Here is a 20,510-nt window from a genome sequence, read left to right on the forward strand (position 1 = left end):
CATCATTCAGACTGCTTGCCACCTCTGCATACCATGAATATATGAAGACCATAGTACAAGTTTACTGACACCGAAATGTCATTCAGCTAATGCTCTCACAGTTGACAACACTCTGCAAAAGTACATCAATTCTATTTAGCAAGTGCACATCTTTGACTACTATGACATAAGCGTAATTCTGCTAACAGCACAGTTCTTTCGCATTAGTAAAATCTTAATTTAATTTGTTAATGGTCTGGTTTTAGTCAATTATTTATAAAGCAGAGAATACATTTCTACTTCAAATTAGACTGATTAAGGGTCTCTTAGATCTAAAGTTCTTTAAATTGATTGCTGCATCAACAGCTAATGACATCACCTTTTTTGCCCTGGAGAATTTCCATTTCAAGCTAAAGCAATTCTTATTATACATATTCCCACTTTTAAAGAGGAAAAATGTAAATGACTGAATCTAGTATTCCAGCAAAACTCAAGAGTCATGAAATAAATGAACCACAAAAGGCTTAAAGTACAACCAAAATGAAAGCACAAAAGAACACTAGGAAATACAAAATATAATCCATACCCTCCTCTCTTTACTTTTCTAACACCAATAAACACAAATATCCCCCTTTATAAGAAAACCCTATAAACTGAACCTCAAAGTAGCACAATTAGTAAAGCAGGAATATTGTGCATTTATTTAATCAACAACTATTTTTTGAGAACCCACTATCTACCAAGGGCCATTTAAAGTAGTGAAAATACAGTAGTGAACAAAACAGACAAAAATTCCTGCCCTTGTGGAGTTTATAGTTTAGTAGTAGAGACAATTTAAAAAAATGAACACGTAGAATATATAGAAGGTCAGATAAGAATAATGAATATTATAGAAAAAAACGAAGTAAGAATGTACCATAGAGGTGGAAGCACTTTTCACTATGATGATTACAGCAAGGCTCACTGATAAGTGTGATATTTGCACAAAGAGCTGAAAAAGATAGGAAGCCAACCACATGAACATCCAAGAGTTTCTGAGGTAAAGAGAATAGAATTCTCCAAAGTGAGCCAGGTGCAGGTCAACAAGATAGTGGACCAAAAGGGGTTACTGATCATGTAGGGTCTTAAAGGCAATTGTAAGAACTTTGACTTCCATTATAAACAACACGGAAAGACTTGGTGGATCTGGAGCAGAGCAAGGACAGAATAAGACTTACAATTTAAAAGAAGCACTTTTAGAGTTCCTAATCTGATAATGGTAGGAAGGAGTTTATATCACATCAACTTCCCTTGCAAATAAAAAGTATAACTTCTAGGGCTTCCCTGGTGGCGCCGTGGTTGAGAGTCTGCCTGCCAATGCAGGGGACACAGGTTCGTGTCCCAGTCCGGGAAGATCCCACATGCCATGGAGCGGCTGCGCCCGTGAGCCATGGCCGCTGAGCCTGTGCGTCCGGAGCCTGTGCTCCGCAACGGGAGAGGCCACAGCAGTGAGAGGTCCACATACTGCAAAAAAAAAAAAAAAAAAAAAAAGTATAACTTCTAAACAAAATATTTTAAAAACAGTGATTTGAATTTGAAGGCATTGGAGAATGACTAAAAGCAGAAAGAAGTTAAAGGGAAGGGAACCACACAAAGTGACAGATTCACAATTATATGACTCTTTACATTTATATGACTTTTTCCCAATCCGTGCAGCATGGACTGGCTAAAACTCAAATACAAAGCCTCAGATTTGGCTTAAGGGGTCAGCAACCCCATTGCTAGACATTTACTCAAGGGAAATAAAAACATATGTCCACAAAAAGACTTGTACACAAATGTCAAAGAGCAGTCTTATTCCTAATAGCCAGAAACTGGAAACAACCCAAAAGTCTATCAAGAGGACTACAGATAAACAAACTGTGTTATTTTCACACAAGGAAATATTACTCAGCAACAAAAGAACTGCTGATACAAGTAACAACATGAATGCATCCAAAAAAACATTATGTTGAGAGACAGCAGACAGACACTTATTTGAGTTCATTTATATTAACTCTACGAACAGAAAAAAGACAACTTACAGTGATGGAAATTTGAGTATGAAGGTGGAGGGAATTAAAACTGGGCACTTTCCAGGTGATGAAAATTTTCTCTATTTTGTTAAGGAGAATGATTAAAAGGCTATATATAATTTCTGAAATTCATCAAACTGAACACACTTAAAATCTCTGCATTTTCTGCAGGTAGATTATATTTCAATAAAAAAACAGTAAATGAATATAGCAGCATTTAAATCTCACAAACATTTACATTCAGTCAATTCCAGCATATGGAAAAACCATGGCTTTCACTTCATTCTTAACATGTCAACAAGTAACGCAACAAATGAGGCAGAAATTTGACTTGTATATGGATATAATTATAACAAAATACCTTTCCTATAAATGCAGATGATAATGTTAAGAAGCGTTTAAATCTTGAAAAAGCACTCAGATATGTATTCATAGTTACGTATTTAGATTTAGCTATATGAAGTATGTTTTTTCTGTTCTCTTTTTAATAAAGCCATTCATCCATCCTTAGATTTCCAAAAGAAATGAAATAAGAATATAAAAGAAAATAATAAAAGAATACACTAAGTTTTAAAAATGTTAAATCTAAATTTCTTATATTACATATAAAAGACAGATATTTAACAATTAATGAAGCAAACAATTAGTTGTTACACTTAACAATAAAGTAAATCTTATTATAATGGCTTAAAGAGGATTTTTTTAAAAGACTGTTTAGGAACATTATTATCTTAAGAACGTTACCCACCCTTTTTTTTTTTTTTTTTTTCGGTACACGCCTCTCACTGTTGTGCCCTCTCCCGTTGCGGAGCACAGGCTCCAGACACGCAGGCTCAGCGGCCATGGCTCACGGGCGCAGCCGCTCCGCGGCATGTGTGATCTTCCCAGACCGGGGCACGAACCCATGTCCCCTGCATCGGCAGGCAGACTCTCAACCACTGCGCCACCAGGGAAGCCCTAGCCATCCATTTTTAAATGCAGGTTTCTCAAGAACATATGAGACATGATGAATTTTCACTACATAATGAAATAATAAATTTGCTATGTAACTGGTAAAATTAAGAACACTCTTAACAGGACGAAATCACAATACACACATTTTGAGCATTCAAAACAAATACAACTGTCAAATTTATCTTTAAAATCTTCCTAACAAACATACAAGTACATTTTAAGAAAAGGAATCAGTAGCCTTTAAAGAGCAGGCTACTCAGAGTGCTAAAAATATGCCTTATGTATATTCCTCATAATCATATCTGTTACTGAGGAACAGGGTGAACTTCAAATGTAAAAATATCTTAGAAAAAATATCATATAAAAAAACACAATTCTTTTCCTTAAGGTCGCAGAAAAAAAGAGATGTATCAATATGTCAGTAATATTTAACATATAAGTTTTTACATTTTGTATAGCAGGAATATACATAAAGGAACTCTAGCCAGAATTTTAGGAGTAAAATAAAACATAGTATTCAAGTTCTGTCTGAAAGGGTATTCATAATTTAATAAATGTTGTAACCACACAGGCATTTTAACAAAAATCAAACAGAAAATCCTGTTAGAAGGACACTGCTAACGTAGTCAACACTGATAAAAGAGGGAAGACTACCAATTCTAATAAGCAGTGGTAACACTTCAGTGTCCAAAGAGGTTAAGATAAAAAAAAAAAGTGAGACAGGATAAAATTTTTAAATCCCTTCAATCATATCCTGTAAAAAGCTATCCAATCAATTTTCAATCTGCCTCTCACTTATTAGATTTAAATAATAGAAGATGAAAAGAGGTGTTTTTAAAAACTGAATTAAAAATAAGTTCCTTTTGATTTTTTAACTTGTTATTTAACTGAATCTGACTCTCTTTGAATTCAGAATTACACAGATGTTCCACTGCAAGCACCACACAGTTTATGTTAACCTCTAAATGACTATAAAACAGTCTCTGCAAATACAACTTTCGTTCATTATATAATAAATCACTGCCATATATTTTTGTTACAATTTAAATGACATGATCTATTTTCATCCACAGCTATTTTAGTCACCATATCTTAACAGTCAACAGGGCAAAAAAGGAAGATAACATTATAGTTGTCAGAGGTACCATGACATAAAAGGAACAAGGCTCAATTAAGAGAGAGACCAATCTCGGACTTCCCTGGTGGTGCAGCGGTTGAGAATCCGCCTGCCAATGCAGGGGACACAGGTTTGAGCCCTGGTCTGGGAAGATCCCACATGCCACGGAGCAACTAAAGTCCGTGTGCCACAACTACTGAGCCTGTGCTCTAGAGCCTGTGTGCCACAACTACTGAGCCTGCATGCCACAACTACTGAAGCCCATGCACCTAGACCCTGTGCTCTGCAACGAGAAGCCACTGCAATGAGAAGCCCACGCACCGCAACAAAGAGTAGCCCCCGCTCACCACAACTAGAGAAAGCCTGCACGTAGCAACGAAGACCCAACGCAGCCAAAAATAAATAAATAAAATTAAAAAAAAAAAGAGAGAGAGCCCAATCTGATTCCCACCTCACCTTCACCATGGACCACTTGGGTTAACACGGTAAAGGTACACTTGCAAAAGTTTTATTTCTTTTTCAAAGATATAAAACACACACACACATATACACACACAAACTATGTAAACTACCCTGCATAAAGCCTGACACAGAAAAATTTTGCTGCTAACATTTAGGTGGTAGTATAGCACAGTGGCTTAGGAGTGTAACTACTTTGTTAAATCCCAACTCTACCACTTATTTAGCTGCGTGACCATGGACCAATTATTTAATCTCTCTAATCCTCAGTTTAATTTTAAATATAAACTAGAACTATTAATGGATCTTACAAGATATAATGCACTGAGTAGAGTTTTCGGTCCACCATAAACACAAGAAATGTTTGATATTATTATATGATCTTAATTAGCATTTAAGGTATTAAAAAATGTATTAGCTGCCCTTTCATATACTCTGTATTGGCAAAAGATAATTTCCTACATTCTCAAGGGACCAGTGTCGTAGGGACCAATTAATCATATCCAACTACTTTTTTGCATATTTTATATAACAACTGATCAAACTACTTCTTAAACAGAAGTTAATGTAATACAACATAAGGAAGAAATATTACTTTTTAAAAAAATTTTATTTATTTATTTTATTTTTGGCTGCGTTGGGTCCTCACCACGACGTGCGGGCTTTCTCTAGTTGTGGCGAGTGGGGACTACTCTTCGTTGTGGTGCATGGGCTTCTCATTGCAGTGGCTTCTCTTGTTGCGGAGCACAGATTCTAGGCACACAGGCTTCAGTAGTTGTGGCATGTAGGCTCAGTAGTTGTGGCTCGCAGGCTCGGTGGTTGTGGTACACGGGCCTAGCTGCTCTGCGGCATGTGGGATCTTCCCAGACCAGGGCTTGAACCCGGGTCCCCTGCATTGGCAGGCAGACTCTTAACCACTGCACTACCAGGGAAGCCCCAGAAATATTACTTTTAAAAAAGCAACAAACTATCAGCCAGAAAACAATAAAAAATGACTTACTATTAGAGGTGAAAAAAGAAATATTTTTAACTATACAAGTATACTGTACTTATATAAATGCAAGAAAAAAACAGAAGAAAATTATATAAATATAAAAAATAGGCAAATATTCAAAGACAAGTGGAGATTTTTTTTTTTAATGGCAATGGTTAAAAAAATTTTAGGGATAAAAAATGGAAAACAAAATCTGTACAGGGTACAGGAAAAAGCAGAAATTAAAATGAAAAATGAAACTGTGATGTGGAGGACACTTGAGAGCTCTTAGAATGTACAGTTTAAAAGAAAAAGAGAGAAATGAAAACAATACTGGGGCATTTTCTAAAAACCCATACCTAGCATCTTTTTGTTTCTACTTTATACATTAGATCCCCAGAATTTATTCATCTTATAACTGGAAATTTGTATTCTTTGAACAACATTGCCTCCATTTCCCTACCCCAGCCCCAGTCCCTGGTAACCACCATCCTACTCTCTTTTTAATTTTTTTTGCTGTACCACCCAGCATGCAGGATCTTACTTCCCTGACCAGGGACTGAACCTGTGCCCCTGCCGTGGAAGCGAGGAGTCTTAACCACTGGACTACCAGGGAAGTCCCCAGCATCTTACTTAATGATGAGAGACTGAATGCTTCCTCTCTAAAACTGGGAACAAAGCATGATGTTCAAACTTACCAATCTTATTCAACATCATATTAGAAGTCCTAGTCAGTACAGTAAGGCAGGAAAAAGAAAAGCTGAACAAACTGAAAAGGAAGAAATAAAACTATCTCTATATGCATGGACAATCTGACTTTCTACAAAGAAAATCACAAGGAAAACCACCAAAAAAACTGCCATAACTAATTTGTGAGTTTACCAAGGTCTTGAATACAATATCAATATATAAAAATCAACTGTGTTTCTATATACTAGCAGTAAACAACTAGAAACCAAAATTTTAAAACCAGTACCATTTACAACAACTACAAAAAACAAACTTAGGTTAAGATACAAAACCAAAGGAAGTATCAATAAAAGAAAAAAATGATAAATCAAACTTGATCAGATTTTAAAGGTTTTACTTTGCAAAAGACACTGTTAGAAACTAAAAAGGAAAGCTACAGACTAAGAGAAAATATCTGCAAATCATATATCTGACAAAGGACTCAAAAGATTCACAAAACTCAACAGAAAGAAAACAAACACCTTCTACAAATTGTAACAACCAAAAACACAAGAACAAAAACAAAACCCCATGCATTTCTGTATGCTGGGATTTACACTTGTAATTGTCCTTTATATTTATATTACTATAATTATCTGTCACAGTGTGGAAATACAGTTAGACAAAAGATCTGAACAGGCACTTCACAAAAGGAGACATATGGATGGCAAGTAACTACATAAAAAGATAATCATCATAATCTGTTATTAGGGAAATATAAATTCAAAACACAAGATATCATTACAAAACCTAAAAGAATAGCTTTAATACAGACAACTGACAATACCAAGAGCTCACAAGGATTTGGAACTACTGGAACGCTAATATAATGCTGGTGAAAATGCAAAATAACACCAATCACAAATATTTCCAGAAAATAGAAGAGGAGAGTGGAACTTTTCAGATATAATAATTTATGCCATACATACACATTGAAAAATATCTTTTGAGTAGTATATACTATACCTTGTGGGGTGCAAGAATCCTCTGCCTGAATTTTTCAATTGTTTCTTGACCCATAGAAGACCAAGCACTGGCAAATGCTTCTGCTTTGTCTTGTCTAAGATGAATGTTCTCTAACTGCTGCTGCAAAGCTGCTGGCTTCACGTTGTAATATACTGCCTATTAAAGAGGAAAAAAAAATTATATATATCCCTACTGTTCATACAGAGATCTTGAACTGTAATCAAATACAACATTATTTTAAATGATTTAAATTTTAAAAATTTCATATTTCTGCTGCAGAAATTTTTTTATTATTTTACAAATAATAATATACTCAACCAAGGGCTGGAAGATTCAGAATTAAATGGCCTAAATTATTCAAGCTAAACTGCTTCATTTTTGCCTGTGGTTTAAGTAATACTAAATCCACTTAAGAGAAAAACTTCTTTGCTTTGGCTATGTAAATGGTATCCTAATTAAAAGTTCATTTCCTTATTTCACTTCATTATTTCAAATAAGTACACAGTGGTTTTCTTTCCCAACTATCAAAATTTTTCCAAGAAACACTTTCTCAAAACCACGTTCATCTACCAACTTCCTAGGTAATATATGATAAAAAACTGAAAACTTTTTTACGGTGATACCTGTTGTTTTTTACACTATTCTGAAAAAACTTCCTCATAAACCCCAGGCTGCTCTGCCCTATTCAGTTATCCTTTTCTTCTACTGAAGGTTCACCAAGGATAAGAACCATAATCAACTTTATGATCTGTAACCTGTATAAGGCTGCATGTAGTAGGTGCCTAGCAGCTTGTCCTCCTAACAGTATCTATTCACTAGAATGCCCAGAAAGCTACAGTATTGTTTATTGTGAAATAAACATTTACTTCACAAGTATTCTACTTAATCAAACAACAGGAATTTATTAAGAATCTATTTTTATAGCCACTATGGAGAACAGTATGGAGGTTCCTTAAAAAACTAAAAATAGATCCATATGACCCAGCAATCCCACTACTGGGCATATACCCTGAGAAAACCATAATTCAAAAAGAGTCATGTACCACAATGTTCATTGCAGCACTATTTACGACAGCCAGGACATGGAAGCAACCTAAGTGTCCATTGACCAATGAATGGATAAAGAAGATGTGGCACATATATACAACAGAATATTACTCAGCCATAAAAAGAAACAAAATTGAGTTATTTGTAGTGAGGTGGATGGACCTAGAGTCTGTCATACAGAGTCAAGTAAGTCAGAAAGAGAAAAACAAATACTGTATGCTAACCCATATATATGGAATCTAAAAAAAAAAAAAAAAAAAAGGTTCTAATGAACCTATGGGCAGGACAGGAATAAAGATGCAGACATAGAGAATGGACTTGAGGACACGGGGAGGGGGAACGGTAAGCTGGGACAAAGTGAGAGAGTAACATTGACATATATACACTACCAAGTGTAAAATAGCTAGTGGGAAGCAGCTGCATAGCACAGGGAGATCAGCTCAGTGCTTTGTGGCCACCTAGAGGGGTGGGATAGGGAGGGTGGGAGGGAGACGCAAGAGGGAGGGGATATGGGGATGTATGTATATGTACAGCTGATTCACTTTGTTATACAGCAGAAACTAACCCAACATTGTAAAGCAATTACACTCCAATAAAGATGTTAAAAAAATTATTTTTAGCCCAGCAATGTGCTACATTTACATAAGATACACAGAAAATGTGATCCTGGCCCCATACAAATTCAAAACCTAGTGAAGGAGACACAACTGACATACATGAAATAATGAAAAGACTAACAATGTGCTCTACCATGATGAGCCAAGCATAAAAGGAATCCAAATAAGGGGAGGACTGCAAATATAAGGGGTCAAGGCTGCAGTGGGAGGAGATGTGATTTTAACAGAACAATGAACTTGAACAATGAACTGAATTTAGATGTAAAGAAGGGATGCAGAAGAACAGCTCAGTAGGAAGAAATAGTATGACACAAGGTCCTTTGACAGATATTTCTTTTCTAAATGTTTTATCAACCTAGTCAAATAGATCCTCCAAAATCATTTATTAAATTTCTTAAATAAAATGTGTTCATTTTTCCAAATTTTATTTCCAAATTATTATACCAAGTAACAATAAATTTGAATCTTTTTTAACTGTCTCAAGTCAACGAAGTCTTGATTCATATTGTCAAATACTTTACTCACGCGGCTCAACACTAAGACTGTTTTAGTAGAACGCAATACCATGGAAAAAATATCACACATTCAAAATTTTTTTACTACATCAAAATTTTTTGATAAAACATATTCACAGCTTCCATCTGTATACTTGAGAAAAATAAGATAAAATGTTATAGATATCACAGCAATGCAAACATGTAGTAAACAAACCATGGTTAGGAAATCTGGGGCAATAAAAATACCTGTTCTAAAATAAAAGATATTGTTTCAAGAACTAGGTGAAGATCCTGTCTCTCCAGAGAAAATGCAGCTTGAAGTTTTTCTTCCTCTTCTTCACTGAAACTATTCTCAGCCTACAACACAGAAAGCAATCTATTAGCATACACTCAGGTATTCAAAACTCAGATACTCAACAGAAGATTCATTTATTCATATGACAATGAGAACTTGAAAGAAAGTAAATCCAGCCTAGAAAGAAATTGATGTCTCTCTAAATTTCAATATCTTAAAATCATAGTACAGTTCATTACCTGGCTCTTGGCAAATAAATTTCATTTAAAACACCCAGTATTTTCAATTCTATGATGTATATAGGAGGTGGAAAATAATGGTAAATAACATAAACGATGGACATTTAACATATACACTAATATGTATAAAATGGATAACTAAAAAGAACCTGCTGTATAAAAAAAATTTTTTTTTAAATGTACATTTAGAAAAAACAATACTACAAGGTAAAAGCCCAAAATGTTAACAATAATTAATAGTAATCTCCATCTTTACTCACAACATTATAATCAACTATATTCCAGTATAAAATAAAAATTGAGAAAGAAAATTTAAAAAACATTGGGGGGGAGGACACCTTCTCTGTAATAATACTGTCCAATTATAATGGGCCCCAGCAACTCTTCTAAGAGCCCAAAGCAAAATCTCCATTTAAGAGAACAGCATTTTAAGGCAGAAAATACCTGGGGGCTCCTTTCCTTTGGTAGCTCTTTCCTCCCCCCAACTCACCCCAAAACCTCTGCCAGTATATGACCTTACCTAGCCCTAAGCCCCTGTAGGCATTTAATAAGAGGGAGCATTAAACAGATAAATGGAAGCATTAAACAGATAAAAACCGTTAACCTTGGGAACCTTTATCTACATCCTCCATTACCTAGCACCAGGATTCCCATCAGATAGAGAGGTGGCAACTAGTTTAACCCTTAGGATTATTTTATTAAAAGTCAAATGGGTTATGGGATGCAGCAAAAGCAATTCTTAAAGGGAAATTTACAGTGGTACAGGCTTTAAGAAACAAAAAAAATCTCAAACAATCTAACCCACCACCTAAAAGAATTAGAAAAAGTAAAACAAAACTTAAATTCAGAAGAAGGAGCTAATAAAGGTCAGAGAGGAAATAAATAAAATAAAGATGAAAAAAACAATAGAAAAAAAATCAATAAAACCAAGGGCTGATTCTTTGAAAGGGTAAACAAAATTGACAAACCTCTGGCCAGGCTCACTAAGAAGAAAAGAGAGAAGACCCAAATAAAATAAGAAATGGAAGAGGAGAAATCACAACTGATACTGCAGAAGTACAAAAAAAAAAAATATATATATATATATATATAAATATAAAAATATATATATATAAATATATATATATACACACACACACACATATATATATATATATTTACTGAGTACTTATTATGTGCTACATAGATAGTTTATGTCCTCAGGAGTACTATCGTCTAGTTAGAAAGACAAATTAAAAACAAATAATTGTTCCAATAACTTCCCTTTTTAATGAGTTTTGCAAAAGTATGGATTATTATAAGAGCATATATAAAGCAAGAAATTAAGTCTTTTTGATAATTTTAATATTTTCTAAAACTTAACACATTACACACATTACTTTTATAAGCAATATATGAAAGAAAGAAGTTAGCCATCTGAGTATAAGTTCTGGCTACTCTCCTTTCTTTCATTTCCAAAATAATCTCCTTGATCTAAAGACTGGTTTTTCAAGTATGAAAAATATACACTATTAGAACTGCTTTCAAATAAAAATACTTTATCCACACATACCAAAAACAACTTTCCCTGCTGCTGCCTCTCCCAACAGCTACATGGAGAAGTTTTAGAAGTCCATGCCTTAACAGCTTAGGATGAGGTACAACTTTACAATTGCTCAAGTGAAGTAGCATTAGAACTCTAAGCTGGCATATTTTTGGTTTGGGGAGGCTAGTCACCAGAACTCCCAGTATCTACTACCTGTTTTATGACTGAGAAAAGCATGAACGCAATTTGGCCAAAATGCCAATCACTTACCTCAAGAACAATGTTTTGATTTTAAAGTTCCAGAATTTCTGTGATTACCATACACCTTCTTGAAATAATGACCTACAGTACTAGACTTTATCAATATGAGGAAGAGAATAACAGTATTACTCATGTACCATCAATGAACCACATGTTGCATTAAATTCAATGGATATGTACAACTTAACTTCCAAGTTTGTCAATCTGATTCCTTTAAATATACACCAAATGAGATATTTTGACAAAATAAAAATAGTGATTGAGCACGTAGAAAAATAAACTTCAGTGTCCTCAATATGTACAAGAAAATGAGACTTTTTTTTTAAAGATTTTTTTTTTCTGATGTGGACCATTTTTAAAGTCTTTATTGAATTTGTTACAATACTGCTTCTGCTTTATGTTTTGGTTTTTTGGCCACGAGGCACGTGGGATCTTAGCTCCCCGACCAGGGATCGAACCCACTTCCCCTGCATTGGAAGGCAGATTCTTAACCACTGGACCGCCAGGGAAGTCCCGAGACATTTTTAAAAAGAGCAAGAAAACGGACATTCTCAAGATCTTCAAGGACATCATATTAATAAGGTGGTTTGGAGTGAAGGGGGACAAGGGAACATGTATCGCCCCCCATCCACTGGTACATGAAACGTGCACCCTTAAAATAAGGTGGCGCTTAAAATATGTGAGCAGAACAACAAATGGAGAATAAAATACAGCCATGAAAAAAAGTTCCAAATCCATAGTCAATATCTTGCTCCAGCAACGACCCTGGGTAGATCAATATTAAATGTAAGTCACTCTATTTGCTTCCAGACAGAAGCAGGTTAACTTCTTCCTAGGTACCAAAAGTAACCCACACATACTTGGGTGTTGAAGAGAAAGTAAAGGAGATATATTCGTTTTTACCCTCTCAGTGGGAGAAATTTAAGGCCCACGTTTATAAAATTAGAGAGCAAGTGTCCAAGAAACAAATTTTTTGGGTTTTTTTGCGGTACGCAGGCCTCTCACTGTTGTGGCCTCTCCCGTTGCGGAGCACAGGCTCCGGACGCGCAGGCTCAGCGGCCATGGCTCACGGGCCCAGCCGCTCCGCGGCATGTGGGATCTTCCGGGACCGGGGCACGAACCCGTGTCCCCTGCATTGGCAGGCGGACCCTCAATCACTGTGCCACCAGGGAAGCCCAAAACTTAAATTTTAAATGGAAAATGGATGTTAATTTTTTCTATATATTTAAAAAGCATGTGCCATAGACATATATACACAGGCAGAAAGGAAAAACAGTATTTAAAAAGAATAACTGCTGTATGACTTGACATGGAAAGCTCTTTGATACAAGTGATAAGTGAAAAAGGTAAACAGTATAATGCCACTTATGAACGCATTTATATAAAAACCAAAAATTTCTATTTATAGATGCGTGCACATATGTTTGCACATCTGTATTTATTAATACTTGAAAAAAAGACCTGGAAAGATGAAAACCAAAGCGACAACAAAGACTCCTTCTAGGGAGGTGTGGTGGTTTTATCATACCTGCAAATTCTTTTAACACTCCTCTGTTCAAAAGATGGAGCCTAATTTCGTCTCTCCTGAATATAAGCCAGACTTACCGACTTACTTCTAACCAGAAGAACATAGTAAAAGGGAAGGTATGTGATATCCAAGCCTAGGTCATGAAAAGGACAGCACCTCCCTCTCTTGGACCACTCATTCTGGAAGAAGACAACTTCCGTGTCAGGAGCAAAGGCCCATGTGACAAGGAACTAACTGGTGCCACCATGTAGCCATGTTAGACAGAAATCCTCTACCCCAGTCAAAGCTTCAGGTACCAGCTGCCCCAGCCAACACCTGAGAGCAGTTTCATGAGAACCCCAAGCCAGGACCACCCAGCCAAGCCAAATTCCTGCTTACAGGAAGGGTGAGAGATGATAAATGCTTACTGTTGGTTTAATCTGCCAAATTTGGGGGAAATTTGCAATTCAGCAATAGATAACTCACACAGGAGAGAATCAAGATGGAGGAAGGGGCAAGAGTTAGCCAAGGGGGGCGTTTCAGTTCGTCCATGTTGTTTAAATGTCTTAAAACAAAAACTTCCTCATGAACTATTTGTGAAATTTAAAATGTAACTGAAACACTTCACTTAAGCACTCTATTTTGAACTTTAAGGGCACAAAAAAAGAACAAATCAAAAAATCCATTCTTCCAACCTTTTCTTTTTTTGAAGAATTTATTTTCTTAACATGCACGATGAGTGAACTCATCTTAATTCCACATATAGTTGAAATCAGGTCACATTCCTCAGAAAGTTATACGGATCTTCTATTCTATGAAGACAGTATACTATCTAAATAATTATGAAGGCAATTAGGTTATAAAAACTCAGAGCACGGCTTTAGAGACAAGAGAGGCCTGTGGTCCAGAATCCAAGCTCTGACTCACATACACAGGCACACACACACACCAACACCACAATGGAAGAACACATGGTCCTAGTAGTCTGCATATGCCATAATTTAAAATGTATGTATATATCATTTTAACCTAATAAACTAAGTTGTAAGAAGCCCTCCAGCTTATATTAAGTACAAAATAAATGCATTTTCAGAGATAAGCTACTCTTTTCTTTTTTTGTCCACACAGGTGAGGCCAATTCTTCTTTGAACAGGACCGTGCTGCACATCGTTAGGACATTTAAAGTCCCAGGGCATTAAATGCCAGCAACACCCTCCATACACTGTAACAACAACAACAACAAAATCCTGAGGCATTTCTGTATGCTGGGGTTTACATCTGTGACTGTCCTTTATATTAATATAATGAGACTTCTCTATCTGTCATAATGAGGAAATATGGTGGTACCCGCAAGTCAATCTAACAAATAAAAGAACTTTTATTTTAAACTTTTAAAAGCAATCTTTCTGAAATGTACGGCACTCATTCTAGACTTCTGTAAGCGAAGTATATTGGATTACACTAGATTCTTGCAATAAGTCAGATCATAATTACGAGCATCCAAGTTCCGTGCTGCAGTTAGTTTCCTAAAGAACTGCTAAGGTACACTGATGATTATTCACTTCAAAAAAACCCTGATTTCTTTGCTTTTGTATTTCTTGTGTCTGATTTTCATAATTCTTCCATTTCAATCTATACTCAGCAGTTAATTCTTGCAACTGCCTACATGCCCCATCACAGGAGCACCTTCACCAGCCAGTTTGCTGTTGCTAGTGGGCCATGGCCAGAAATCCAGACACCTCATCTTGCAGAACTAGACATATAACATAGTAACATCAATAGGCTTTGTGGGAGGGCCTAAGAGTCTCCGGAGCAAGGTATATGAGGGTTTTTTTTAAACTGCATGAGTTGTGACAGCTATTTTAAAAACATAGAGGCCACAAATGTTTGTTTTTAAGTTCGCAGATAAGGAAGTTACTCTGATCTCCTTCAGTGTTTCCCAAGGCAGACTCTATTAGCATGCAGGATGAGACAATTCTTTGTACAGGACTGTCCTACTCACTGCAAGACATTTAAAGGTACACATATACAATGGAATATTACTCAGCCATTAAAAAGAATGAAATAATGCCATTTGCAGCAACATGGATGGATCTAGAGATTGTAAAACTGAGTAAAGTAAGTCAGACAGAAAAAGACAAGTATCAAATGGTATCGCTTATATGCAGAATCTAAAAAAAGATATAAATGAACTTATTTACAAAACAGAAACAGACTCACAGACTTAGAAAACGAACTTATGGTTACCAGAGGGGAAGGGATAGTTAGGGAGATTGGGACTGACACGTACACACTCCTATACTTAAAATGGATAACCAACAAGGGCCTACTGTACAGCACAGGGAACTCTGCTCAATATTATGTAACAACCTAAACGGGAAAAGAACTTGAAAAACAATAGATCCGTATATATGTATAACTGAATCACTCTGCTGTACATATGAAACTAACACAATGTTGTTAACCAACTATACTCCAATATAATATAAAAAGTTAAAAAAAACAAAGTTCCTGGGCATTAAAGGCCACCAGCACCCTTCACACATTGGTAACAAACCACCCAAAATTCCCAAGTATTCCTATATGGCACGATTGCTCAGGAATAGATGCTCAGACCCATACTTAGGCGTGCCCATATTCTATACCTAAGCTTATTTTCCCCATGTTTATTTCTACTAGAGATTTCAAGGAACCAGTCTGGACAAAAACAGATACCCTCTGCCCACAATCCCATTTTACCAAGATCAAACTTGGTAAAATCAAAGTGTCAAGCTGATAACATTAAGAATAGCAACCAAATCCCTAAAACTCTTCCCAACTTACCTGCATGCGGTTTCACCGCTCTCAGGACTCTGCTTGTCCCAAGGCAAAGGCCAACCTGACAGACCAAGAGTACATAAAAGAAAGCTGGCAGATCTGAGATGTCACTGCCAACTCTTTGGTAAGAGCCCTTATCACAACCGGAGTCCCTCTGGAAGAACACTCCCTAAAACTGTCCGGGCGGGTTGGGGGAGTGGGGATGGGTTGCCCCTTTCCTGACTTTCTCTCCTGACTTTCTGCAGGCAAGTAATCAAATACAGATGTTTCTGTCCTCAGCTGCTTCAGCTCTCAACAACCACACCTTCTCACCTCCACGCCCCACCTCTGAAGGCACAGCATTCAAACACCTGTGTGGAATGCTTTGGCCATTCAGTTGCTCTATGATAGATATTAATGTTTTCTCAACTCCAGAGGGTCAAAGACAAACTCCAGAGGGTCACGAGTTTCCTGCAGATGTTCCATCCTCCCTCAGTACGAAGAACAAAAGATGTATATAAGTGTTTTGTGTCCCGTACCACTTTGTATGTGTTTAAGAAGGCAGCCACCCACAACACTGTAAATCAACTATACTTCAACTGAAAAATACAATAAAATAAATAAAATAAAAAAGAAGGCAGCCGCCAACTCAGACAATCGAAACTCTGTATCAACTGCCTGCATCATTCCCTTTGGGACTGATTTATATACCGTTTCACACTCTTTCCTGAGCTTTACTGTAATGGGTCAGAGGGATGGATTCTGGAGCCAGACTGCCTTACTAGCTAGCTGTGTGACCTTGGGCAAATTACTTAACTGGTCTCTATCTCAGTTTCTTCATGGATAAAATAAGGATGACAACAGTTCTTACTTCCTAAGGGTGCTGTGAGGATCAGATGAGTTAATACCACAAAGCCATTAGAACAGCACCGGTCACAGAGGGGGTAATGGAACTGTGAATAGCAAACACCACAGAATGTAGCTGCTATTGTTACTGTGGTTGTTCCTCCTGCTTCTCCTTCTACATCACAAACTCCTTATAGGCAGGAATTCAGAGAACCTATATTCATTTTGTGTTTCCCATGGCAAGGAAAAGAATGAACTCCAAGTATAGCTACTGAGGGCCAACTGCATAACTATCAATGTATCAAGTGTGGGAAATATAAAGATGAGTAAGACATGATACTTAAAGTATTCAAGGTCAGAGAAAGACCCTGTAATCATGAAACAAATACTTATGATGTAGTACTAAAGTGAGGTGAGGACGAACCAAGTGTTTCAGAAGCAAAGAAGAGAAGATGAGCTGCTGAGAGTAGGACTGTCAAATCCTTGAAAGATGAATAGTTTATTCACTAAAGAAGGGAAGATATTTCAGGTAAGGGAAAGAGCATATTACACAGACACCAAGTCGAAAAAGTTCACAGTACGTTCCAGTAAAGAGCATCCAGGGTAGCTGAAACACTTGCAAAGTGGGGAAAACACAGACTGTACCTATATTGTAATGCTATTATAATACAATGTTAAGGAATATGAACTTTTTCCCATGAGCAATGGAAAGTCATTGATGGCTTTGAACACTGTAAAGACATGATCAACTTTTTTTTTTTTTTTAGGAAAAATAAATGGAACAGCGCCATGAAGAAGTGATAAGAAGGTAGAAGACTATAGACAGCGGTACCAGTTTGAAGGTAACTGTTGTAGTCCAAGGGAGAAATAATAAGGCTCTGAACTCAGATTACGAAGAGAACTTGGATTTGAGAGATACTTCAGAGGGAGAAAGGGCAGGGCTTTGGGACTGGTCTCTGGCCAGGAAAAAGAAGAGGTAAGAGTCTGGGTTCTCATTTAATGGTGATCCTTTGCACCAGGCAGAGCAGTTAATAGGCACTCCTTAAACACATGTTGAATGGAATTAAATTTTACTAACCTGGTAAAAAAGTTAACTAAGTAATGTTAGCAAGTTAACCAAGTAATGAATTACTAAGCATCAATATATCCAAGATAACCACACTCTTAAAATAAAAGTGGAAGAGAAAGATTAAATGAAAAATTACATACTGGTTGATAGCAAAACTACAGAGTTATTTTTAAGATAAAGAATGAAATCATGATATCAGAATTGTCCCAAAGTGTGTTCCACAGAGCCTTGGTCCCAAAATAAATACCATGATAAAACAGTTCCCTGGTCAAACACATTTGGAAAATTTCGCACACAACATTGACGCTTAAATATTTACTATTAACACTACCATAAAATATACTCTGAAAAGTTCCATGATTTTAAAAAATTAATTTGAATGAAGACAGAAGTTCCCAAACTTTTGACCGTGGGATATTATCAAATTTTCTAGAGACCCGGTGTTCCTGAGGACCTGCTGGAGAACAATACCTCGCAAAAGGTACTTCAAGTAGAAACCTAGAGTTGCAGTAGAATCACAAGAATATATTATAATCTATAGAAGTGCAAATATACAAACCTTCAGGTGAAGTTTTTGAAGAATTCGGGTGAGCAATCGTGGAAATCTTCCTATATCTATTTCATTTATCAGCGACACTGCTTTTTTCATGCTAAATAAATTCATAAAACAAAGTTTTAAAATGAGTTTTCCCCAAGTGGTACTGTAGTTACTTACTGTAAGTACAGCTGTCTGTAAGTTTTCATTTCGACAACTCTGCTTGCTACAAGGTAAGTCTGAGTAAAATAAAGAAAAACAGATGATGGCCAGCAAAGGCAGGATGTTTCCAAAAGATACACCCAAAAGTATATCTGTTGAAAAGGTCTATCTGGCAAATTTTCTCTTTCTTCTGGGCAAGGCAAACGACTAGGAGAAGCTTGCACTCTGTGGGGAATGGTATTAATTTAGGAGTGAAAGTTTATGTATCCACTTAACTCAAAACAGAACTTTGAGAAGAGTGGGAGGAGGGAATTGGCAATTACACCAAAAATAGAAAGAAAAGACTGCTGCACGGCAGGTAATGGAATAAAAAAAAAAACTACATACAATATCATTTGGGGTCACTAAGTACACAGCTGTTTTAAAACCCTGTTTCAATTGTAATAATCAACTTAAATTATGTGATAAGAACAATTCTACTGCACCACGTTGAATATGGTTTACTGATGTGATGTGTTACCCAGGACACTGGTGTGAGAAAAGGGACTGGCTGTCAGAACTCAAGTAATCAAAAAAGGAAAAACTTCAAAATGACAACTCTCTTCTTCAAAAAGACTCCTGTCCAATCTAGACACAAAGTTATTCTCCAGCCTCAATTATTTGCCTGTATACTTCCGCACTTTTCTGCATCCACACACCACCTGCACTATTATTTTTCATTAAATGGAGTCACTTTTACTTAAATAATTTTATTTTAAAACATAACTACCTCACCACCATAGACAGCCGACCTTTCTTACCTACCACAAATAGAAATGAACTAAATAAACAAATGAACTCAAAAGAAATCAAATGAAAACAAAAGCAATGTTACTCAATTCTGGCTAGATACTGTTACAAGCCAAAACTCCTGGCCTGAGGCCTAGTCTATCTTGATTGAAAAGGTATATTAACGCGTGTTAAGTATTAAAAACCATCCGGGACCAATGGGAGACTTTCTCATAATCAGGTCTGAAAGACAACTGAAAACGGAAACGGAATACCTTTCCACGTGATTTCAGTGTTACTCCAGGCTGGCTTGGGTACCTGCGATACAGCCTCGGGAAACGGTGACACTGACCACACACTGTCGTACTGACCTCAGCTGCCCAGGCCCACTGTAAGTCCACGCAGGTGAACTACCATGCAGGTGGAGGCACCCGCAGTCTCGCGCAATCCCGCGGGCCCGCACTGCGACTCCGCCAGCCCCGCGCCCGCCCCTCCGGACACGCGCGGCCCCGCACCTGCCCCTCCGCCCCGGCCCCCCACCCGCGCCTCGGCGACAGACAGCAGCAGCATCCTTACGCCTGCCCTGTCCGCGCTGCCCCCGTGCTCAGCCGGGGCTACCTGGGGCTCTCCCGCAGAATGAGCGCCGCGGACGCCGCCATCCTCGAAGCTCCCTGGCCCCGCCGCCAGGATCAGCTGCCTCGAGTCCAACCAATGGCGGCGGCAGCGGCGGACGGCAAGCCGGAAGGCTCAAGCCACGCAGGGGCCGCGCCGCTCCGGTCCTGCGATCCTGGAGGGGCGAAGGGGCGTCCCCGTCGTCCTCCCCGCCTCTCCCGCCGTTCCGAGTTAAGGCTGTACATATATTAATTTATTTATATGTTCATATTTGCCTATTTTATATATATACGCATACCTGGATATGGTGTGGCTATTTTTATGTATTATGTAGGTAGTGTGTGTGTATAAACATATACATTTACGCGTACGTACATATACACATACTTTTTTTTGGAAGAAAAAGTTTAAGCAGTGTCCGCGGTGTCTGGCCTGCGCTGCAAATGGGCAGGCGGTGGAACGCGCTCCCCGAAGGAGCCCAGGGCCAGCTCCACCCTGTGCCC

General features: G+C 37.4%; 1 protein-coding gene across 2 annotated transcripts in view; it reads right to left on the reverse strand.

The window, feature by feature from the left end:
• Positions 1-20,083, reverse strand: part of COMMD10 (COMM domain containing 10) — a 160,635-nt gene extending 140,552 nt beyond the window's left edge. Inside the window, exons 1-4 of one of the 2 annotated variants that reach the window (XM_082836771.1) lie at positions 20,014-20,083; positions 18,490-18,580; positions 9,639-9,749; positions 7,232-7,387 (exon numbers count right to left, since the gene is read on the reverse strand). In XM_082836771.1, the coding sequence (XP_082692897.1) occupies positions 7,232-7,387; positions 9,639-9,749; positions 18,490-18,580; positions 20,014-20,054 (399 nt within the window). In that variant the 5' untranslated portion in view covers positions 20,055-20,083. Of the gene's footprint in view, positions 1-7,231; positions 7,388-9,638; positions 9,750-18,489; positions 18,581-19,670; positions 19,780-20,013 lie in introns of those variants that run through there. The other variant, XM_082836772.1, reaches the window with a different exon arrangement.
• Between the last annotated feature and the right edge of the window lie 427 nt (positions 20,084-20,510).

This window comes from Leucopleurus acutus, assembly GCF_964270905.1.
Source record: "Leucopleurus acutus genome assembly, chromosome: 3".
Classification (NCBI taxonomy): domain Eukaryota; kingdom Metazoa; phylum Chordata; class Mammalia; order Artiodactyla; family Delphinidae; genus Leucopleurus; species Leucopleurus acutus.